The 24782-nt window shown below is 42.4% G+C and overlaps 2 protein-coding genes across 7 annotated transcripts in view; both read left to right on the forward strand.

Moving 5' to 3' along the window:
- Window positions 1-12610, forward strand: part of ANO1 (anoctamin 1) — a 141958-nt gene extending 129348 nt beyond the window's left edge. For all 5 annotated transcript variants that reach the window (XM_083427603.1, XM_083427602.1, XM_083427605.1 and 2 more), the window contains 3 exons: window positions 1960-2144; window positions 4304-4409; window positions 6662-12610. In XM_083427603.1, the coding sequence (XP_083283729.1) occupies window positions 1960-2144; window positions 4304-4409; window positions 6662-6922 (552 nt within the window). In that variant the 3' untranslated portion in view covers window positions 6923-12610. The remainder of the gene's footprint in view (window positions 1-1959; window positions 2145-4303; window positions 4410-6661) is intronic.
- A 7991-nt stretch (window positions 12611-20601) lies between these two features.
- Window positions 20602-24116, forward strand: FADD (Fas associated via death domain). 2 transcript variants are annotated; one of them, XM_083432849.1, is made up of 3 exons: window positions 20602-20730; window positions 21057-21365; window positions 23707-24116. In XM_083432849.1, the coding sequence occupies exons 2-3, from the start codon at window positions 21068-21070 to the stop codon at window positions 23985-23987; spliced, it is 579 nt and encodes a 192-aa protein (XP_083288975.1). In that variant the 5' UTR covers window positions 20602-20730; window positions 21057-21067; the 3' UTR covers window positions 23988-24116. The 2 variants fall into 2 exon arrangements, with proteins under 2 accessions (XP_083288975.1, XP_083288974.1); XM_083432848.1 differs by having other exon boundaries at window positions 20619-20734.
- Window positions 24117-24782: the final 666 nt, after the last annotated feature.

Genomic DNA, 24782 nt, shown 5'->3' on the forward strand with positions numbered 1-24782 from the left:
GACCTGCCTGCAGCTAAAAAAATTTGCCGATTCCTGCAATAGCTGTTAAAAGGGGCAGGGGGGAGAGTTGTTGAAACCATAACTGACCTAGGTTGTATGTTCTGTATTATGTGTCTTACTTCTCAACAAAACTAGTCACAGTCATTAGGCATATCATGTTTAGAAAGAGCCATATGGCCCAGTGACCCAGTCCGTTTTATCTTGATGCATCTAATAGCCCTGTTAAAATGGATGTTTTTGTGTAACACAGTGATCGTTTATTTATAGAGTTGGTTTGTCTTCAGTTCTTTGCCACGCTTTAAAGGGCATCCCAAGAGTCTTTCGAAGCTCACATAATTCAGCCGACATTTGTTGTTGTTGGAGTAGAGGAAAACACTGCAATGTAAAAAAAAAACTTGAAATCGCCAAATAATGATTTCACAACATACTAGCGGGATGTCCACCAAATAGTTAGGAATATATTTGGGAAGGCAGTCATAAAGATGAGCTGAAGCTAAAGCAAGTGCCATGCTAAACTTCTATTTCCAGCTGGCTTTGCCCACCCTTTTCTCTCTGGGTACCTGCTTCCTCTGTCTGTCTGGTCCTTCAAGGAGTCACGGCCATATTTGCATCTTGATGTGAGGCCCTTACCTCCTTCCCTTTTCCCCTTCAGATGTGGCCTATCCCTGTATCCATGTGTGTAAGATGCTCATCCAGTGATGGAAAAATATGTGAAACTGTGGAATAGAAATAGGCAAGAAAGTCTCCCCGCTTCTGCCACTCTTGCACTGTCTCCCAGTTGTGCTCAGTCAGAAGCTGTGTCGGTTGATGCTCACCTCTGTGTGTCCACGTTCATTCTTGACTTTTTGCTTCCAAGCTTGTTAAGCACGACATTCTTTGTCCTTTTCCTTAATGCGATATGTGTCAGTTATTAAGCTTCCAAATGGGTCTGAGTGTGGAATCGGTACATTGGATTCGGAAGCCACTGGTGGAGAAAGCTAGAAGAAAACAGCAATATTCCCTTGCAACAAAAATGGGAAACCTGTGGCCCTCTAGGTGTTGCTTGGCTACAACTCTTGTTGTCCCCGTCCATTGGCTACACTGGCTGTGGCTTTAGTCCTCCAGATGTCCAAGAACATCTGGAGGACCACAAGTTCCCCACTCCTGCTTTATAAGAATCCTTTGGCAAAGGATCGTTTGGGCCCCGAGCAAATGACTATATGTTCCCCAAATGCTCCCCCCACCCAATTTTCTGGTGGTCCCTCTTGTGCTCACACCAGCAAATCTAATTATATAAGATTTATTAATATTATAAAGAACCAAAAATGTTGGTACATTTTTCAACGTTTGAGTCTTTTTAAACAACTACTGTGTGTCATCCCCTTTATGGTATGGACATTCATTATTGTTTGACAAGATTATAATTGTTTGACAAGATTATAATAAATTTAGGTGCCCTTGATTTGTAGCATCTGCCTAGGCTGACCCAAACTGCTATTACTTTCAGACCACATCAATGCAAAGTGGTTCAAATGGCTCGCTGCACACAACAACAAATGCAAGAGGGGATTCTTAAACATACATGCCCCTTAATGCCTTAGTAAATAATAAATAAATAAATAAGTGGATATAGAACCAGAGAGAGCAGAACACTGCAAATGTTGCACTTACACTGAAAGCAGAACCATATTGAAATTAGAAAACAATGAAGGACCTATTGTTTATTGTCCACATGATGTTATGTCCTCAGCCAACCTCAATTGCTCATTCTCAATTTGCTGCAGTTCTAGAGTTCGAATATCAAAACTTCTATGGAGTGAAGAAAATCATTAATCTGCGGATTATGGCCAGAAACCAGCCTGATTTATAGCAATCCATCTGCTCATAAGCCCAACTGGGGGAGGAGACAGTTGAGTTTGGTTATGAAATCAGTCAAGCATTGCCTGAATATTGCGCTCATTGTTTACTCTTATGGCTTAGGCATTTGTGATCTCATTCACATCTGACTTCATTCCACGCCTCGTGTACCTGTATATGTACAGTGAAAGTGGCACCATGCATGGCTTCGTGAACCATACGCTATCCTATTTTAATGTCAGCGATTTTCAAGATGGAACAGCTCCAAATGACGCTATGGAGCTTGGCTACCCAGTCCAAATATGCAGGTACATACTGTTATTTCCTTAAAAGAGATTTTTCCCTGGGATGTTGACCCATTCATGCATCTCAGAAGGACTCATATTTAAGTTTCCATGTATTTAGGTTGTATGTATTTGAACATGGATTTGTGGCTACCACCTTCCATCTGCATACGAATCTTCCTTCTATATCCACGATCTCGTCTCAGTTGTCATGGTCTGAGCCATACCATTTCCTTTCCTTGACACCTTTCTCGAAGCTTGAAAACTGTCGACTTCAGAGCGTCTCCAGCTCTCCCCAACACTATGGCCCAGAAGAGTGCACCTGAGGCCTCAATGTGATCTCATTTCTTCCCATTGCACTGCCACCCAAGGAAGAATAACAAAGCTGTCTAAAACTACCCCCCTTCACTGTGAAGCATTTCTAGTTAGCAGTGTCCACACTAACAACCCCAGCCTGTTAGGGGACACATACCAGAACTAGTCATTATCCACAGGACTCCTCCATTTGTCTAACACCCACCAAACCCAGAGGCCTGTGTGAGGGCCCACTTTCCCACAGCCTTTGCATGAAAAGCTATGGCTGCTGCTTACTCCCCTTTGTCTTTATGACTGTTTTATTGCTCAACCTTTCAAATACACAGTACAGCTCAGCTACTCGAGGCTCTACTTACTACCGCAGCATCTAGTCCTGTAATCAAAGAACGCCCAGAAAGCTTGTTAGCTTGCCGTCAACCTCAGAACATATATCCACAATCCTATTATTGTTGGATATGCTTTTTGCCTCTGGTCCAAAGACTGGAATCTGAAGATCTAAACCAGAGACTAGGCTGTTCTGTCTCGTTCGTTATCCCAGTAACATGCATTGTTGAAAATATAATGGTCAGCTCCACCTGTGCTAGAACAAACTCATGACCACATAAGCTTTGGCCATTCCCTGTGCCAATCTGAACTTCTAAGCCACAGTGCTCCTTTTCATTAGGTCCCAAACCCAAATGTAATCTCCTGCCGTAAGCATCCCACATAATCTCTCCAGGATTACGTGCAAGCCACTAAAGCCAACAAAGGTAGCACCCCTTCCTTCCCTTCACCAAAATATATTTTCCACCCCACACATCCTGCTGGTGTCACTCATCTCCTAGGACAGGGGTGGGGAGCCTATGGTCCTTGAGATGCTGCTGGACTCCCACCATCCCAGACCATTGGCTGTGCTAGCTAAGGATGGTGGGAGTTGGAGTCCAGAAAATCTAGAGTGCCAAAATCTGCACTCCTGTGCCTCAAGGCTTCATTGTACCTCCATGCTCATGACATAGGAGGGCTGAGAACACCTTCCAATATACTGCACAACTCCCGGTCAATATACTGTGTTAAAATTCCTAGTAAGCTTCTCCCTGGCCTCCAACCCAATCATTTTAAAAAGTCGTGTTAACCCTTCTGCCCCACAGCACATCTTTTCCTGGATAAGATTTCCATTTGGAGTCTGCTCTTCCTATTTTAAAATGGGAGGCGGTTTATTTGTTTTATTACATATTTTGCTTCAGTCCATCCAATGAGGCAGCACTCTATGCCTTCCCCAACTGGTGGCTGAAGAAGGCAGGAATGGGTCCAAAAGGGTCTCTGCCTACTTTCTTATTGCAAGTCTCATAGGACTTCGGGTGATAAGGGCTCCATCTCATTTCTTCACCTCCCTGCCAACCTGCATCCTTTTCCCCTACCCTAATTTGCACTTACAGTAGATGGAATATGCAGGGGAGGAGCTAATGGCAAAGTTAGGTCTGTTACCAACATGATAACATCACTTAATAGGCGTCAGCCTACTTTTAGTTTTAGAAACCGATTGTGATTGGTTTTCTCACAAATCAACCTATTACATAGATAACTGGTGATAATAACATGCATTTTGAGGCTTGCATGGAATAAGCCCTTTCTGTTCAAGAAATGCCTGTGCTCACTCTCACTCACACACACACATACGTACGCAAAACTTACATGCACACACTTTCTCTCAGCATCTCTAAGAAGGCTACAACTGAAATATTAAGCAACACCAACAGGTGGATATGATAAGGGTACAACAAAGCAACAAAACTTTGGCAAAGTTTCATGCTTTTTGCAAGAGCCATACTGTGTATATTCAGTCGAGATCCCCATCTTGAATATATTGACTCTTCAGTTCTGCTTTTCAGATACAAAGATTACCGAGATCCCCCATGGTCTGAAACTAAATATGATATTGCAAAGGATTTCTGGGCTGTGCTAGCAGCAAGACTAGCGTTTGTAATAGTGTTTCAGGTAAAGTATATTCCAAAATTATTTAAGGTGGCGCTGTATGAACAGACAGAGCTTGGAAAAGAGAATACTTCGTTAATATAATATAACCCAATCCACATATCTTAGACATAAGGGTCTGACATGCCATTTTCACATCCCAGTTCTAATTAAATCCTAACATTTATTAAACCCAAGCATTTAGCACCCACATATCGATAACAATATTATCTGGACCCATTTTACTTTGGCTCCAGGTCTGGTTTTGCCACCAAAATAGCCTTAGTCATGTGTATCAGGAGAGAAATGGGGAGTATGAAAGCCTGTTATTACTCCATGAGTACTCATTGATACAAGGAGTCACTGTAGAGCTAGATGACATCTGGGGCAGCTTATGCCCAATTTTGACTGTTGTGCCAGCAACAACTGTTCTTGAACCAGGATAGCCTGGTGCCAGTAACCCATGCTCTGGTGACCTGTTTGTACTAGGTCAAATGCTCCACATGGGACTTTCACTGAAGATGGTAAAGAAGTCTGTGACTGCCAGATTGGGTCATGTGTCACCTGTCCTAGCATTGCCTTGGCTTCTTGTAAAGCCACCAGTTCCAATTCAATGTGTTGGCAATCACAAAGCCCTTAATAGCTCAGAGTCTAAGTACATAAAAGACCACTTCCTCCAATACCAACCAGGCAAGGTCTTAAGATCAATGGTTGAGGCCTTGCTTGTAGTGCCACCAATGGAGATAGATTTGGGGGGGGGGCGGTAGCCCACAGCATGACCTTGCTCTTTGGCAGCACCCCTACTATCAAACCCCCCCCCCCCCCGATGAAAGATGATTGTCACATACATTGCCATCATTTTAAAACATTTTTCTTGGCCAAGCATTTTGTACTTGAAGGGGTGGTACATTTAGCAGCTAGAATTATGTATTGTTTGAAATGTGCTTTGATAGTTTTGACTTTAGTAGTGTTTGAATTATGTCGTTTTATTTGTGGGTATTGGGTGGCTGCCCTGGGCTCCTTTTGGTGGGATAGGGGAGGACGGGATAAAAACAGAGTAAATAAATAAATTCTCTGAACCAATATTTGTTGAATTTGACTATGAGTTGAGGGCCTAAGTATTACCACTTCCCACCAGGAAATTCATTTCTGAGAAAGAAAAGGTACATGCGTTGTAACATACAAAGAGTGTTACATGTGTCTTCTGCTACAGATGTATTAGATCAGGCAGATGTTGGCCATGTGACCAGAGAAGCCAGGGAGGAAAACCGTGTGTGTCCTTAATGTGTCACAAAACAGACTTTTTTACTTTTTCTTTCTTAATCTTCATGTATAAAAAGTGACATTTAGAAAAGGAGAGTTGCATGCAGGCAGACACTGGGAAATTTTATTCATGACAGGCTGATTTTGTTTGGGAGTGGGCCTTAAATATCTGTGGCCATGTATGCCAGAGAGTTGTAAACTGCATGCTAATTTTACATAACTCTGGTTTCTAAATAATATATATATAGATCTGGCTGGCACAGGCCACAAAACCACAGCTCGCCCCTATACACGAAGCCAAGCCAGAGCACAACCAAGTGCAGTACAGCCATCTTCTCAGAAAAACTCTTCACAAAGTTCAAGAGTTCAAGACACGAAGGCTTTAGCAACTAATCCACACCTAATGACCCACCTAAGTGGGATTCAGGAAATCACTCAAGAAATCACTCAAGATATCCCTCAAGTAATTAAGGAACAAAAGAAGAAAAGGCACACTAGCCTGGGAACCTCCTCTCTGCCCAGAACATTGGAGGCTATACACCACACCTCCTCAACAGTATTTATAGGAACTCAAACACTGAGATCCTGCTCTGTTCCAGTAACAAGAAGCCGAAAGCACCAGCCTGAAGATGACGAGTGAGACCTCGTCGAAACGTCGCCTAGACACCCCAACTTTTACACGGGAAGACACCCGAGGACACCAAAACCTGCATTCCTGTACCCGTGAAAATCTACGAAAGCAAATATATATATATATATATATATATATGTCTAGCATATCAGTCCTAATTGTAGAAGTAATTCCCATTGATTTCAATCAAGGTTGCTTCCAAGCAGGCTTATTTAGGAACATGATTTATGATGCAATCTACTCAAAGTTAAGCAATGTTTATGTTCTGCAGACTTCCGTGGGACAAATTTTTGCAAATACTGAGCTCTCCGTTGTAATAATTGGGACTTCAAAGTGCTTAGTTTTGTCTGCTAACATTGGCTCTGAAATTCTTATTTTTCAGAACTTGGTCATGTTTATGAGTGACTTTGTGGACTGGATTATCCCAGACATTCCCAAGGACATCAGTCAGCAAATTCATAAGGAGAAAGTTCTGATGGTGGAAGTCTTCATGAAAGAAGAACAGGGAAAGCTGCAGCTGCTAGAAAACTGGGGGGGCAAGGAGAAAAGGAAAGGTGAAAACTGTAACAACCATAGCCCCAGATCATCAATGAGCCATAGAGGGAGTGCGTCTTCCATTCATTCATGCCATGTTGAAGTGTAGAAGAGGAAGTGGTTTTATTCCGGGGCATTCCACTCATAAGCAAGCCATTATTTAAAGGATAGGACTTGATTCTTTAACAGCCTGGTGCATGTTTAAGCATATGCAACCATTTTGCTTATATCTATGTAAGAAATTACGTTCTTACAAAAATGGAGGACCATATTCTGTTTCTGGCAAGGATCTTTTGGGGGTTTTATTTGCACAAAAAGCAATGCAGGGATATTCTTTTTTACATATATCTATATTTCATGGTTAGCTTATAACTATCACTGTTTTTATATTTTAAGAAAATAGAACAGGTAGGCTATTCTCTTGGGAATTTTACTTTAGCTTATTTATTGAAAAATGGCTGAGGGTTTTGAATAACTAGAGGCTCCCCATTCCTGATAAGCTGTATGGGAGCTTTACAGTTTGCAAAGCAAATAAGGAGCATCCTGTGGAGTTCTTCCTTGCAAGACAGAGGAAGAAAAACTGCGCTTCAATCTGCTGGCCTTTTTGCAAGCAGAAATCCTGTTGTGTTTCCTGGGCTCTATGCTGAACATGCAATATTTTCTCTTAAGCAAAAGCAGTGGCAAGAAGATTTTGTTTCTCATCTGGGGCTCACGCCTTGGGTAGAATCCAATTCATCACTTCACTCACGCCAGTGAACAAAATGGTGGGGCCATCAGCCCAGCACTACTGAGAGCAGTTTGTTTGAATATCTTTCATTCCTTCCGATGTGAAAGATGAAGGATTTATGAAAAGGGCATTTATGTTTAGTAATCCAGAGTGTCTAAGTGCACATTCCAGAGGGGGTCCAGAGGACAAGAAAGAATATTAGCAACAGCACAATTTCCCCAAGCACTGAGGGGCCTTTTTTTCAAAAGTGCCCTGAATTAAAGAGCACACACACAGCTGCTAGCAAATTGCACTGCCCTCCACAAACCTAGGAACCTAGCTGCTGAAGGAATATGTTAAACCAACTTATTCCCCAAGCAATTACGTTCACAGGTCATCCTGCTCAGTGTAGCTGGACATCCCATCTTTGATTACATCTCATACTTCCAGATACCACAGCCCCCTATCATTTCACTGACCAGAGTATCGTAACTCAAAGCATCCTTCAATTCAGCAGTTATGATGACTCAGCTGCCCAGTACCTGACAAAGGTATCCAAATATTGTTCTCTGCCACTTTCCAGCTTCTCTGCTGCTTTCAGTTCTCTCGCTCTTATCAAAGGGTTGGAGCATCTTCTCTATGAACATTTGAGGCTTTGGTTTTTTTTTACTAAATTGGGATATCTTATACAATGATGACTGGCACAAGGGGAGAGAGAGATTTCTCCCTTGTAATATTCAGGGTCCCTCAATGAAATTAACAAGCAGCATGCTCAGAATAGATATTAAGAAACACAATTGTTTCTTTGTGTGACAGCTTGTAATTCCTGTCGGCTCCAAAGAGACAGGGGGAGGGAGTGTGGAAGGAGTAGGAATGAATGGCAGAAATGGAGGATCAGCAAGTGAAATGCATGAGGAAGAGTGCATAGCAGGCTGAGTTGAGGGAAGAAGAGCCCAGCAGAGCATGTGCTGGGCCAAGGGTGTCCCTCTGCAAATCTAGTATAGATTCTGGTATGGAGTTATTCCTGAGAATCCTTGAGGATTTATTTTTTTTAAATAAAGTTTAAGATCAACAGTGCAATCCTATGCATGTTACCTGGGAAGTAAATTTTCCCAGTTAAGTACATATAGGACTGCTTCTTAATATTACCTTTGGAGTTTTGGTGAAGTGGGGATAATAGAACTCGAGTTCTAAGCTGTGTTTTGGACCAGATATTTCCACCTACAATGATTCTGTGGATGAAAATAGTCCTTTTAATTTTTCTAGCTTTTGGGACTCTATGTCCACTTTCGACATTCAGAGCAACACAGCCCCAAATACACTCTTCCCTGAGCTTACTATAAAGTTTATATTATGATGATGTTCCACCTGTTCTGCCCGTTCCAGAATATTTCTGATGTGCCTGCTATTTATTTTTTTAACATCAGGCTCTGCAGTTCCCTCATCTTGTATCGGAGGCTTCTAGCATCAACATATAAATACTTCCATGTTGCATCTCCTGCCAAATCCCCTTTTTGTGTTCAGTTTTCCCTATGACCCTATTGAGTGCCAGGCAGAAAGAAATAAGCCCGGGTTGCCTTTGCACAAACTGTTCTGGACACTTCAAAGACGAACAAATCCTTCTACGAACACCTAGCTAGCCCTCAATTGCAATTGTCACTTTACAGTTTGTACTGGGATACGGACAGCCAAGTACAAGATAGGCATGCCTCTCATCACATCTGAAGGGCATGTATGTGTAAAATTTAGTGCATGCCTCTTTAAAATAACAGCAACTGGAAGCAGATCACATGGACGCCCTTCAGACTTGATAGTAACGGTTAGCATTTATATGGCACTTTCCAGAGTACAAGAAATCTTCAGGTGCATTATGCTGTGGAAAATGTGATGAGTAGCAAGTGTACTTTTTGTATGCCATCTGCAAAATGTGAAGGGATTTTTAAAATCCCCAACAAGTGACACTTGCTACTTCCTACAGGCTGAGGGCCCAACAGCCTCATTTGGGTTTTTCTGGCAACGCATCTCCATCTCCTGGGATGGAGAAGGAAAGAAATGGGAGAATCTGTTTAGTGGCTGCTAAGCAACCATCACATACCCTCCCTACAATTTGCAAACGTTTGGAAACAAATGGCACTGGTGACAGGGTTTGGGCAGCCAAGGCACATGACAACATTCCTTCCAATGTCAGTCTCCAGGGAAAGTAACCCAAGAGGAAGCTGCGGATAACAAGTCCGAGAGCTAGAACATACCTGCCAGGTCCATCCGCTCCACAGTTATATCTAGTGTCAGGCCTAGTGCTTAGGATACGATTGCTCCAAAAAGATGGCATCCTAGATAGATAGCCCCAGTGATGCAAGTGGACACAAAGATGAAAGTAGAATCAAAAGGGCAAGCACCCTGAGCAGACCACCCCTCTTACTTTTGCCCCATATACATGAAAAGTCTTTAAATTTATTTATTATGTGTGTTCTTGGCAGGCACCAGCTCCCTCTTAATCTACACCTTCTACGCATATCTTGAGCAAAACCAACAAAGCAAAATATAGAACGTTTGCTTCATGTTACATACAATATGAAATGTTCAGATAACAGTCTTCCTAGTTATGAACTGCAGTGCATCATATCATATATACCAAAAAAAAAATCCTATGCTGTGTAGGTTGAGGATGAAATTTAGTTTTAATAGAGAACGAAAATCAATTTCATCCACAACTGCCAAAGCCTGGCATTATATTGCAAATTAACTTATTGTATGGTTTGTTGCAAAACCAAATGTCCAAGAGTGTTATATTTCAATTAAAAGAGCATTGTTGCAGAATAGAAAATAAAAGCAAAATCATCACATAGTTTTGTAGTACTTATTAGTTTTTATACAAAGTATGCAGCAAACTCATTCTTAAGTATAATTTGTCCGAAACACTCTTTATGTGGAAGTTAACAAAATGTTGTCCAACATGTTTAAAATACCAATCTAACCAAAGATTGTTTTTAATAAAGGGCTTGTTTTTGTTTATAATTGCTTCTTATACATTGAATTGCAGGAATGTCACCTTTTTATATCTAAAAAAAACTTGCTTAAAAGTCTGTTACCATTGTAGTCAGCCTTGTCTACCTTTATTGATACAGGATTCACAGACGACAATAGAAATTTTCTCTCACTTTTACCCTGATCCAACAATGGCCTTTGGCAGTGGTAAGAGCTTTTTACAACATGGGAAAGCATCTGTGCATGTTTATTGGCTATGGATCCTGCTGCCAACCTATAGGTATGGGCTTTGATGTAAATATGCAGGGAGGATGCACATGAGATGCAGAGGTGTTACCCGTTCATGGACATTGCATGTATAACCTGAATGCAAGTTGACATTCCCATCTGTCCCTTGAAACTGATGGGAGTGTTTCGCCAGATGCCATTTGGGTGCTACATTTTCATTGCATATTGCTAGTTGTCCACAACATCTGGCATCGAGGGGAAAATGTTGGGCTAGAAAGTCTTGTGTGTGATCGCCAGAACTGCTCTGTTCTTGGCCTGTAAACATAAATTAGTACATTTTTAAATGTAGTTAAGACATGACCTAGACTACACACCCCAGGTTATGCTAGGACTGGCCAGATGCACAGAGTGATATTAGCCACATCCAGAGTAGATGCATTGAAATCTGTGGATTTTATTCCATTGGGTCTATCTACCATTGGATACCATCCCAAATCCAGAGATCCCTACCTACACATAGTAGCATTCCACCAAACCAGTAGCCAGCTCTTTCAGCTTTTAATGTCCATCATCTACTCCAGGAATGGGTAACCTTTGGCCCTCCAGGTGTTGCTGGAGTTAAACGCCCATCAGCCCCAGCAAGCATGGCCCATCGCCAGGGATATTGAGAATGATAGTTCAGCAAAACCGGGGGGGGGGGGGAGCAAGGTTTCCCCATTCATGATCTACTGGACAGAGAGGGAATGTTTGAAAATCAGTTCCATCAAACTCCTTCCCAACCAATGGTCAGTATTTTTAGTATGCAAACCGATGCACAAAATATCAGTGATGAGCCAGCCAGGATAGCACATTCAGTGTTTTTCTGGCAAATGCAGAATCTTTCCCCCTGGATCAAACTCTTCTGGGTTGTTTTTTCCAGCGGAACCTGGATTTGCACAGCTCTGATTGGCTAACACCCCTGTGTTGATCATGAAGCCAACTCCAGTGATTTCTTGGAGCAGTTTTTAAAGCCTTAAAAAGATGTGGCCCTTTTAGATATACAGGAGATATAAATAATTACGCTGCCAAGCAGTGGCGTGAGCAGATAAATATGAATGAAAATGTGTGCGGCGTTAGATGTGGAGGCTGCATGTGTGTTCTTTGAAGAGCAAAATCAAAGCAGCAGAACTCTCCTCGGAGGGCAGCAACCTGTACCCGATTCTGTTTGCAGGTGCATCTGTATGCAACCTTCGAGCTGTTAGCATTGACCACCTGTTCAAAGTTCACACAGAGTGCAGGTGCCAGATGGATATTTCCTTCTGCATTGATGGGACAATATTCAAAAGAGCAATCTACATGAAGGAGGCTGCAGCCCTTTGCACACTTACATGGGAGTTGGTCACACTGAACTCATGGCATAGACATGATTCCAGAAGCCTATTTGCATGTGCAGACTATGCTTGTTGGATTGGGATGAATATGAGGGAAACAAGGCAGCAGGAACAGAATGCAGGAGGTGCCGGCCTCTTCTTTTCATGAGCAAAAAATCAATCCCTTTGTGACTTCCATCTTACTGTTTTTCTCTCTAGGTAGCCTACATCCATGTAAAATGTATCCTGAGCTATTAGTTTAACTAGAAACCAGGATGAATGTACACACCCATAGAAAATGTATATTCCATTTCACGCTCTATCAGCTTGTAATTTTATAAGTACTGTAGATGGATTGCCCAGTTTAGAATTATATGCTGAATACAAGCGATGGGAAATAAAGAAATTGTAAAGAGTTATCTTAAAATGTTGTCCTAATACATTCCTGTAAATATTAAGACTATATACTTATAAACATTCATTATTTTGAGATCATTAAATAATAATAAATGCTTTTACTTGTTTTATAGTTCTTTACTATTTTTCAATGGGGTTTGTATATAATATTGTATTACTACCTAGAAAATTATATAATGCTTGCTTTTTAAAAAAGAAAAGTAAATGCATATAAAGCTGCTTTAGTTTTTTGTTGAATATTTCTTTGTATAGTTAATATTCCTTCATTGGCTCCTTCAGGCAAATGCCATTTCACAGTACTCTATAGTCATCTAATAGGGAAAAACCAAAAACAAAGGGTTGTTGGACTTGTAATGTCAATATAAAGTGACTGTTAAATTTGGGTTGGCTTTGACACTATTGCTATATTCCTCGAAAATCTGAAGTTTTAGGAGATCCCAACCACGTAGTGTGATCTTTCTGTTGCTCTCTGAACAAAAGTTGGACCTGTTCAAAAATCTGAAGATTATTCTCTAGCTATGTCTATACCGACATATCATTGATAGAATTCAATTAACTAATGAATCCCACCAATGAAAGCCCTCACAAGGACTTCTGCTTGTGCAGCAGGACTTTCCCCCTCTCCTGTGTGCCACTTGTGCCCCTTAAGTTTGCTCTGGGGGGGTCAGGAGAACGCCCAGAACCATACATGGAGGGAGAAAAGAGGAATCTTTCTATTTGTCAAGATGCTTGCTCTGATGAAACTGTCAACATGGCACAACATGGAATTCTTCCCAATATTTATTGTGTTTTTCATTTTTGCCCCATGTTGTAGTGGTGCTAAATTTCCTGAATACATGTACTTTCTCCTCCCAGAATCACAGACTTACTGCCCCTCCAATAATGCTGAAATTTACCCATGAATCCTAACGTCTATAGCAACAACCTTCCTTGAAAGCTGCTGCTCTTCTCATGAGGGCATCACAATCATATATAAAGGATTTTTTTTTCTCCTCCAAAACATTGCACAGCTTGATCCCACTGGCAATAGTACAGACCAGTAAAGACTGTTCTTACCACGGAGGCTGAGACTAATTTCTTGTCACTGAACAAGGGACTGATAAGCACTTAAAGACTTTACGACTCTGAATTTGCAACAGGGGGGAATCCTGGAAATTACATGCTGGTTAGCTTAATGTCTGTCCTGGGAAAACTGGCGGAAAGTATTGTTAAAATAACCAAGCTTTTTAGAAGAACCAGCTGAAGCAGAGCCCATTGGGCGGCAGCTTTAAAAAAATACAAATTGCATGATAGGGAACAACGAGGAAAAGAAATGAAAATAAAACTGCTAATATAATGCTGTTATACAAGTCTATGGATTTGGAATAGTGCGTACAGTTTTGGTTACCTCAACTCAAAAAGAATGTTGTAGAGTTGGAAAAGGTTCAGAAAAGGGCAGCCCAAATTATCAAGAGGATGGAGTGACTTGTGATGAAAGATTGCATCAACTGGGACTTTTTAGTTTTGAAAAAAGATGAGTAAGCTCCTTCATCAAGTTGCCCACTATGACCCCAAGGGGTAGCACAGGTAAGGACATTGGAAAAGGGACCAGTCTATTATTATTATTATTATTATTATTATTATTATTATTATTATTATACCCAACCCATTTGCCTATGTTGCCCCAGCCACTGGGCAGCTTCCAAAAAAATACGGGAGGAACAACAAACATTAAAAGCTAAATGAACTCAGTGTAGGTTAGCTTCCTGTGTTCTCAGTCAGTCAATACTTTATTATGACCCATTCAGGTTAAAATACGGAGTGCAGATACAGTACACAAAAAATGCACTTCCTCCAGCTTAACTAAAACAATCAACCTATATGTTATTAGAATTCAAAGTGTTGGTGCTGACCTTTAAAGCCCTAAACGGCCTTGGCCCTGTATATCTGAAGGAGCATCTCCACCTCCATCATTCAGCCCGGACACAGGTCCATCTCCAAGAGTCTTCTGCTGGTTCCCTCACTGCTAGAAGCAAGGTTACAGGGAACCAGGCAGAGGGCCTTCTAGGTGGTGGCACCCGATCTCTGGAACATCTTCCCACCAGATGTCAAGGAAATAAACAACTATCTGACTTTTAAAAGACATCTGAATGCAGCCCTGTTTAGGGAAATTTTTAATGTTAAGTTTTATTCTGTTTTTAATGTTCTGTTGAAAGTCGCTCAGAGTGGCTGGGGAAACCCAGCCGGATGGGCAGGGTAGAAATAATATTATTATAGAAAAGTATCCACGAATCAGTATAGTTACATTTATGTTGGTAACGCTGTGGGCTGCCAGGTTTTCAAAGCTTCTGTTTGCGAAATATGCATTATCAAGATGGTAACTGACCTTAGTTCCAATCTCAAGCTACGGTATATGCAAGAGGAACAGCTCACTGTGGGCACCTTTCAAAGCATCAGATAAAGCTCAGATAAGCTGGTGGCTGTGCTGACTGTGGCTATCATAGTGAAAAGATATGAGGCTTCAGCTAATATTCCCTTTGGCAAGTGGAGGCAAGTTTCGTTGTCGTGCCTTCCAAGGGCTAGTTTGAAGAAGGATTTGTTTTATGAAAGATGAGCCCACATAACCTATGGAAATAAATTCACCTTTGAAGCATACTGCTAAAGAAGGAGCACAACTTTAATCTGCATGCAGGCAAGAGGCTGTTATGACAGTGTCCCGAACAGTGAAACCTCTACTCAGTATTGAAAGGGTGTTGTCTGCATGCAAGGATACCAAATTCCATGCAACAGCTATAATGCAAAAACCACACAATCTGAGTGGAAATTAAGAACTATGCTGGTATGAATTACGCTGGTTTCTTTGGTAAGTCGCTCGTGCCAAGCAGGACTTGAAAGTGGATGAAAATACTAGGCTGGAACATTTGATTACTTACACACACACACACACACACACACACACACACAATTGTTTGCCAACCTAAGCCAGTATTGTGGGAAAGGCGCTGACTTCTGTTTGTATGTTTGAACCAGAAATTACTCACACCCTGTTCTGTTAGCATTGCTTGACCAGCCCTATTTGATTTCCATAGCACTGTGTTTCTAAGATACAGCACACAAGTTATTGGCAGTCTTACTTTGTTTGAGGGTGAATAAATCCCAAGTCAACACAACTACGCCTCAGCTTTTTTAACACTTATCTGCAGCATAACATAGCATAATATACAGGGGGTTTGTGTGTGTGTGTGTGTGTGATCAATCCAATGGGCTTCCATCACAGTTGATCAACTCAATGGGCTTCCTCACCATCTTACAGTCTGGAAAAGAAAGGGAAAACACACAGCATGAAACCATCTAAAATAGCTTTAAACTGCAACGAGATTGTTAACTGTTGCATGATGCTTATCCCAGTTCCAGTGAAAAAAGAATGGCGAAACTCCCACATATTCTAGGAACCAGGAATAAACAAACTATGATTAAATTCCTCCTAGTTTGAGGAAGTGGGAGCACTAGAGTATTTTTAGATGTTTTCCCTCAGAGATCACATCTTCCCAATGGAGCTTTCAAAGAAAACCTCTCCCCTTTGTCTTTCACCCTTAAAAACCATTTATATCACTTCATGTCTGCTTACAAATTCACATGTATCCTTGTTATTCTTATTCAATTATTTCCGTATGCAACATTGGGGGGGATTTTTTTCTTTCTCATGGTGGCTTGCCAATTTTAACAAAGTTTTGATGGAAGAGTAATCTTTATAGTAAATAAATAAATATTTTTTTAGGCAAAACAACCATGAGGGGAAAGTTGTAAGGACCTTTAAAAACGTATCTATAGGTCATCCTTGGAATATTAATTACAACTTTCAAGATCCGCTCACATATTCTTGGGTAGACTTAAGACCCTGATATGTCCATTTCCCTAAAAAGTAAGGTTGAAGCAGGTGAGAAACATGTCCTGGTGGCTGAAAAGGGGTGGTGGCTCTTCTGACATCCTACCATTTTCTTAAGTGTCGTCAGTGTTGGGCTAGGATGTAGCCACCTCATATTTTCTGGTTCCTTCCAATTCTATGGGAGATTACAGATTATTTCCTAGTATGACAAAAGTATAACGTGGAGAACTGAGTTTCAGATTGGAAAAATGAAAAGAAAAAAAAAACTGGGAGAACCGAAACTGACGCATTCTTCCATCCCTGCTGTCAGCCTAACCTACCTCACAGAGTTGTGAGGATAAAAGGTGGGACGTAGGAAGCCATGTACACTATCCTGCGCTGCTTGGAGGAAGAATCATAGAATTGTAGTGTTGAATGGGACCCCATTGTCATCTAGTCCATCCCCTGCAATGCACGAATCTCAACACAGAATGGGTTATAAAGGTCATAAAGGTAAGGCATACAACAAAATGCTGTTTCTGGTTGAGCCACTGCTGCTGTTTTTCTCTATCAATGCATTCCCTAGGCTAAGCTGATGTCCTCAGATGTTTTAGACTAGGGGTCAGCAAACTTTTTCAGCGGGGGGGGGGGCAGTCAACTGTCCCTCAGACCTTGTGGGGGGCCGGACTATATGGGGGGGGGGATGAACAAATTCCTATGCCCCACAAATAACCCAGAGATGCATTTTAAATAAAAGCACACATTCTACTCATGTAAAAACATGCTGATTCCCGGACCGTCCGTGGGCTGGATTTAGGAGGTGATTGGTCCTGATCTGGCCCCTGGACCTCCTACAGACATGCAGGATGAGGCTGATGGGAGTTGTAGTCCAAAAAACATCTGGAAGGCACCAGGTGAGAGAAAGCTGCCCTGGGCCGTGTATGCATGCAATTCAAGTTACAGTGACAATTTGTTGTGCTAAAGATGTGGGGATGAGTGTGTCATTTTGTCTGCTTGCACCATAACACCAGTTTGGCTACTTGCACAACTTGGAATACAAGTTTGGGTGGGAAAGACTGGGATTCTTACTTCCAGGGCTTCAATGTCAGTTTGAAGTTGGTGGCAAAATAAATTATAAAAACAATTTTCTGTTTAGAAAAAAAAAAGTTGAATGCAAGCTCTGCAATGAAAAAGGAATTCCTTTCTTATTCATTCTTTCTGAACTGGTATGAGTAACCACCATAGTCATATCCTGTACAGCTTATTGACAGGACTGAAGATAATCTGCTCCTTGTGAATAGAAAGGACAACGCCCTTTCTAACAGAATATTAACAAACCTTTCCTTTTCCTGGGAAGGAGAAGTGATGACTCATGAAAAAGGAAAAGAAAGGATCAGGGTATCTGCTTACATTCAGCTCATATCCAGACAGTGTAAAATATACACCCTAACCATTTTTTTAAAAATCGGAATTAGAGACTTTCCATACTCTCACTCAGCAAATACCTCTGACTCCTGACAGGTACAGCTGCTTTTGCTGTAGGTCCCAGGATTCCTGGGGGGGGGGGGGGGATCATGACTGTTAAAGCAGCATCATGGTGCTTTAAATGTGTAGTGCAGAGGTGGCCAGAGAGATTTGGGGGTCTTTAACTGGTGGCACTGTGGGTTAAACCACAGAGCCTAGGACTTGCTGATCAAAAGGTTGGCGGTTCGAATCCCCACAATCGGGTGAGCTCCCGTTGCTCGGTCTCTGCTCCTGCCAACCTAGCAGTTTGAAAGCACGTCAAAGTGCAAGTAGATAAATAGGTACCACTCCGGCGGGAAGGTAAACGGCCAGAAGCGGCTTAGTCATGCTGGCCACATGACCCGGAAGCTGTACGCCGGCTCCCTCAGCCAATAAAGCGAGATGAGCACCGCAACCCCAGAGTCGGCCACAACTGGACCTAATGGTCAGGGGTCCCTTTACCTTTACCTAATTCATACACACATGTTGAAAACAAGTGACGAAAATAATGTAGCTAGCATGCCTGATTGCCTTCCTTTCTATATCTTGACTGGAATTTGCAAGAGGTATTGGAACCTATTCAAAAAGAAAAGGGGCCAATTTAATCTTTCTTCGAGGTTTCTCAAGGCAAGACTGGCCCTGCTTCTGCTAGGCCTGCTTTAGGTCAAGAGCAGATCTCCTAGTGGGAGGGAGCTACAGCAACTGCCTTACCACTGCTTACCAGGAGGGGGAGACATGGCTGGGGCAGTGCAGGTTCACCAGGAGGAGCACTGGATTGGCTGGCCTGGTGTGGCCACTGTCTCCCCCTACTGGTAAGAGGGAATGATGCTGCTGGGAGGTGAAGGCTGCTCCTCTGTCCCACCATACAAACCACTGCTGCTTTAGATGTAGGATTTAAAGAGCTAACAAATGAAATGTTTGTTAAGGAGAGATCATTTCTCCTGTGATTCAGGTAATGCCTATGGCAAAATGGTGACTGGATAGTAACTCTTCAGATGGGGGCTCAACACAGTTGAATATTTCATTTCATTTCACAGGATTTATATACCACGTAATCATCATAACCTAACTTTATATAACCTTTGAATCAAAAGGGATTTCCCTGTACCAGAGTTTCCCAAGTTGTAGTCAGTAGATCAAGCTTCATAAGGTCATCTGCAGCACACCTGTGAAGAACACTTACAATCTGAATTCTATAGACTACAATAACATTCAATATAAGAAATAAAAGAAGCAAGGAAAAGGCAATTAAAAATCATACAGCTTCCGACACAGCACAGTACAATTGCTGCAAGAGGAAGAAACTGTGTGAACTGTTGGTCTTTTTAATGGTTATTCCAAAGAAAGGAATATATTTTCTGTGGTTTCCAGTTCTTTGAGCTCCCTCTGCTGGACTTGAACAGATATTGCTAGCGGAAAACTAGACTTTTGAATGCTAGACCACGAAGCACAGAACTAAAGTGGATTTCGTCTCCCTAGTGCAACAAACCCACTTTCTTTCTTAAAACTGACTTTTAAACTATGATTTAGAATGGAAAGCAAGAAGCATGGGGGGGGGGACTGAATTTTGGCGTCGCACAGGGTGCTGCTGGAATTTGAGGCCCCAAGATCCGCCTCTGATTGTGCTTTTACGTACTGAAATCCCATTGAAAATAGTGTTATTTGCTTCCCTGTAAACATAGGAGTGAGTCAGAACATTGCTCCATCTAGCTCACTATTGTCTACACGGATTGGCAGCAGCTCTCCAGGAACTCAGGGGACATTTCCAGCCCTATCTGGGTATTCTGGGAATTGAGCCTGGCACCGAACACTGAGCCATGGATCTTGGCCCAAAAATATACACTCACCTGCACACACTGCGCTCTAAATATTTCCGCTTGGAAAGCAATGTGACTTTAAAGTGCTTGGCTTTGACTGCCCAAAGCATTTTTATCCATTGTATTTATTTACATAAATTAGAATGTGCAATAATTTTTTTTAAAAAAAAATTAACCATGTAATAAAGGACATACATTTCAGTAACATACAAGAAGGAGGGAAGACTGTACAGGTGAATTAAAATTAAGAATATGCACAAAATACAAATCCCTGAAAAGAATTTTGATTATTGGTACCGGGAGGGGGGTAGTGGTTAATCAATCAATCAATTAATAATTTTGATTGTTTTCTTTTATTACATATAGCAATACAAATGTTTGAGAAGTGCAGAAATAAAACGACGACTTTGCCCTTTTGACATCATACAATGTCCACAACTTAGAAAAGCAGTTATCCTATCTTTAAAAGACATCTGAAGGCAGCCCTGTTTAGGGAAGTGTTTAATATTTAATGCTGTACTGCTTTTAACATTTGATTGGGAGCCGCCCAGAGTGGCTGGGGAAACTCAGCCAGATGGGCGGGGTATAAATATATTATTATTATTATTATTATTATTATTATTATTATTATTATTATTATTATTATTATTATTATAAAATACAATACAATGTCCACAACTTAGAAAATAAAATGATGCAGAGCGGAGAACTGGTGGTTGCAGAAATGCATAAACAATGTTTCTGCAACGGAGCAGCCATAATTTTAATGCGGTGTGTAACAAACACCTCCATATTTTTAAGTGAAATGCTTAACTAGAAAAGCCGTACATTTATTTCTGAGCTTTCTTCTCTGGCTGGCTTGGGTCGTGTTAACAGCGGCGCTAGTTGCAAAAGCCGTGCCAATGCTGCCCCCTGGTGTCCGCGGAGCGCCCTGCGATTCTTTCCCTCGCCTCGGATTTCCGGAGAGAGGCCAGTTGCGCGGCGTGGGCGGAGGGCCCCGAAAGGGAAGCGACCTCCCTCCGGATGACGCCGGAGCCTCCGGATCGACAACAAAGTTTCAACCAGGAAGTAAGTATGTAAAGCTTTCTAAAAACTTAAGTTTTCCATTCTTTCCAACCTCCTATCGAGATTTCAGCGCCGCGCAAAAAGTTTCCTAGCGTTTGTTTTGGGGGAAAAGTTTAGAAAACAAAGTGAAAGAGAAAGTCGGGTTTTAAAAAGTTGCGTTTTCTGCCCGATGATCGCGCTAGGGTTCAAATGCATCTTTGCTAGATGTTTCTCTGCCCATTAAAAAAAAAATTGCATTAAAGCAGTATTGTATTTAAAAAGGAGAAAGGTTTCCTGAATACTGATGCCTTTAATATGGACACCCTAACTTCCCGCCTTGCGCTTCCTAGGTTTCCCAGAAATGGATCCGTTTTTGGATCTGCTGAATTTATTCTCGAGGAGCCTTTCTCCAAAGGAGCTCGCCGATCTCAAGTTCCTTTGCCGGGATCGCATTGGCAAAAAAAAGCTCGAGGCCGTGCAAAGTGGCCTCGACCTATTCAACATTTTCCTGGAACAGGAAATAGTTACGAGGACCAAGGTTGAGTTCTTGGAGCACGCGCTCAAAAGCCTGCAAAGACAAGATCTGCTGACTTTGCTCAGGCAGTTTGAAGAAGGCGCAAGTGGTGACCCGGAAGATCAGCTGGATGCACAAGAAAAACGTAGGTGGAAATGGCTTTTTTGTTTAATCGAAGGAAGTGGGCTGTGGCATATGAAAATTTGTTTCTTTATTATTGTGTTTGTAGCCTGTAAGGAGCTAAAGGTGTTCGACACCCTTACTCTGACTTTTGACACTTGAGGTGTAAATTTTCAGGACCCACCTTAGTTTTGTAATTTTAAGTTGTTTTGCACAGTTTTTAAATTTGTGTTTTAATATTGATTGCGTCATTTAATTGTTGTGACTTGACCGTAGGGCTTAGGGTAAATTCTTAATACTATTACTACTAATAGTAATAATGATAATAATAATAATAATGCTGCCTGAAGCAGCTCAGTTCACCTTTTTGCATTGCCTAACCTTCAACTTTTTGAGGGATGCAGGTGGCTCTGTAGGTTAAACCACAGAGCCTAGGACTTGCCGATCAGAAGGTTGGTGGTTCGAATCCCCGCGATGGGGTGAGCTCCCGTTGTTCAGTCTTTGCTCCTGCCAACCTAGCAGTTCAAAAGCACGTCAAAGTGCAAGTAGATAAATAGGTACTGCTCTGGTGGGAAGGTAAACGGCGTTTCTGTGCGCTGCTCTGGTTCACCAGAAGCGGCTTGGTCATGCTGGCCACATGACCCGGAAGTTGTACGCCGGCTCCCTCAGCCAGTAAAGCGAGATGAGCGCCGCAACCCCACAGTTGGTCACGACTGGACCTAATGGTCAGGGGTCCCTTTACCTTTACCTTTTAACCTTCAACTTTAGCTTCATCTTGATCAAGCTGCTATTAAAGCTGATCAAGCTGTCTTGTCTAGGGTTCTTGCTTTTAACAACTTGAAACAATTTGCTTAGCTCACTAGCCTTATTTAGGTGTTTGCACACCTGTACACGTGAGGCCTTAGAGCAGCTTTCACCACTAAAACTCCCATCAGCCCCAGGCAGAGTGGCCATTTTGACTGGGGCTGATAGGAGTTGTAGCTGGAAACAAATGGAGGCTCCAGACTGTCAGAGGGAGTGAGGAGGAGGTGCATTGGCAAGCCCACCCTCCAGTGTTCCCTTGTGCATGGGCTCATATTTAGGCCCTCACGTGTTCAGGACTTGTGGGGGCTTCTGCATACATTTGACTGAATAAAGAAGCTTCCCTATGATTGAGAGTTCTAATAATGCAGGCTTTATCATGATGCTTCCAACACGCTCAGACATCCTCTTCAGCCCTTCACACTGAACACTTGAAAGTCTGAAGAGGAGCCTCTATGTAAATATTGGGGACAGCATTTGTATGTGCACCTCTGCCTCCTCCCTGCTTTAAGGCTTTGTGTGAACCCCTGAATAGGGCCAATGCCATCTGCATTCCAGAACTCCTCTTAAACTTTTTTTGCTTTAAGATATCCTGCAAGGAAAAAAGATGGCAACTCTTTTCCTGTTTCCCAATATAGAAATAAACAGACACTTTGTGTGTGCTTGCAGGAAATGATGTTTGCAGGCATCGCCAAGCTGCTGATCAGTGGTGCCTGCAAAGCATTGGGCCCAGGGATATCCAGTATTCGACAATCAGCTGATCGCTGCTGGCAGAAGGCAGTTAGAAACTCCTCTGAGCTATGGCCTTTTCTGAGCTTCTCAAATCTGACCAATGGGCCTGATGGTTCTCTCTCCCCCACCTCTTCACCATTAGCCAAGTTTGACAGATGAGTGAGGCTGCTCACTTGTCCATCACCTGATGTCACAATGGCAGGTGATACACACACATGCAAGCCTGGTTTGAAGTCAGAGTGTGTGGGCAAATGCACCGTGCACAAAGTACCAGCGATCAGCTGATTGTCAAGTACTAGGAATCCCTGAGCCCAGTGCTTTGCATGGGGTTTTGCAGGCAGCAGCAATCAACTGCTTGGCAATGCCTGCAAACCTCATTTCATCACAGCCAAGTAACTGCATGTTCCACTCCACATCTGGCATCATGTATGATGTCAGGTGTAGGGCATGTGGGTGTGGCTTGGCCGAAAAGACCTCATGGGCCAAATGGGGAGGCCTGATGGGCTTATTTAGGCCCCCAGGCTGGAGGCTCCTTACTCCTTAAGTACAGTCAAAGGTTGGCCAGTGAACTTCTCGCTGGGTATGTAGATACCCAGAGGCCCTGCACACCTCAAGGTGAAAAATGGGGTTGGCTGGGTGGCAAATATGGGAAGTAGCACCCAGACTGGAGTCCTGTCCTATCTCTTGAGTGTTACACCATAACCCCAAGTGTTTCACAGTAGGACAAGTAGGAGGGTCAAGACAGAGTATTCTCTGGAGTATGGCAGGAGGAGCGTTAAATGGTCCATTGTGAATTAGCAAGTTGACGCAAACTATGATATTTTTTTTTTTAGGTAAGCTGGACAAAGCATTTGAGATCATATGTGATCACGTTGGGAAAAACTGGAAAATGCTCGTTCGAAAACTTGGCATCTCAGAAGTCAAAATCGATAGAATTGTAACCGCCAATCCATATAACATGCATGAACAAATGATGCAATCGCTTCTAGAGTGGCGGAAATCAAGGGGGAAGGAAGCAAAGGTTGACGATGTAATAAAAGCCCTCAAGAACTGTCATATGAAACTTGCGGCAGACTATGTTGAAGAAGCTTTGCAACGGGAAACTGAACAATGAAATCAATGGGAAAAGATGACATGAAATGGAAAATTAAAGACACAGTTGAGCTGTCATTAAAAAAACCAAATTGGTTGGGGCCTGTGGCTGCTATAGACAAACCACTTACAGAAGTGCATTTGCACTTAACCTTGCTTCGTTCTTTCTCTTCTTGCTCTCTGCTTTGCTCCAAGACTGATTTATGGGTCAATCTGAGGGTCTCAACCAGCAAGCTGGGAGGTTGGCTTATGCTAGCTAGCATCATGTAGTCAGGATGTTATACATTCCCAGCACAAAAGCTGAAAAGAAGAAAACACAAGCACTCCAAAACACACAGCCCATAGCAAATAGATAGCCCCTCCCTGAAGCATCCAGTACTGGGATGGGAAATGGGCCAGACTGCAGGCTGGATTCCTTAATCCTCCACTCTCTGTGGGCCACCTTTGACAGGTGGAACTACCCACCAGCCAAGTCAGCTGCTATTACATAGATAGCAAGTGGCACCACACCTGTCAGAGTTCACCTGAGCAGGAGCTACAGTAGCCTTCAAAGATGGGCTTTCAGAGCCAATCAGCTGAATTCCAGAGCAATATCGCACGTTCTCGCCAATTGCTGGGCAGCAAGTAGGCTCCTACATTGGTCAGGCATATAGGGAGCCAATCCATTTCCAGAAACAGGAAAATACCGCCATGGCATCCCTCTTCCCCACTACATGCAATGTGTGGGATACCATGAAGCTCATGCAGAACAGTGGTTCTCACACCTTTTTCTCTGGGCCACACATTCAGAATAAAAATTTGCTTGCACCACACCACA

The sequence above is a fragment of the Podarcis tiliguerta genome (genome assembly GCF_965153285.1).
Source record: "Podarcis tiliguerta genome assembly, chromosome: 1".
Classification (NCBI taxonomy): domain Eukaryota; kingdom Metazoa; phylum Chordata; class Lepidosauria; order Squamata; family Lacertidae; genus Podarcis; species Podarcis tiliguerta.

What these genes read in the sequence shown, in the direction of transcription:
- FADD (XM_083432848.1), top strand. Translation starts at nt 20,686, where the DNA reads ATGACGCCGGAGCCTCCGGATCGACAACAAAGTTTCAACCAGGAAGTA. An exon ending in AAGTTTCAACCAGGAAGTAA is followed by an intron (nt 20,735 to 21,056) that starts GTATGTAAAGCT and finishes TGCGCTTCCTAG; the next exon opens with GTTTCCCAGAAATGGATCCG. An exon ending in GCTGGATGCACAAGAAAAAC is followed by an intron (nt 21,366 to 23,706) that starts GTAGGTGGAAAT and finishes TTTTTTTTTTAG; the next exon opens with GTAAGCTGGACAAAGCATTT.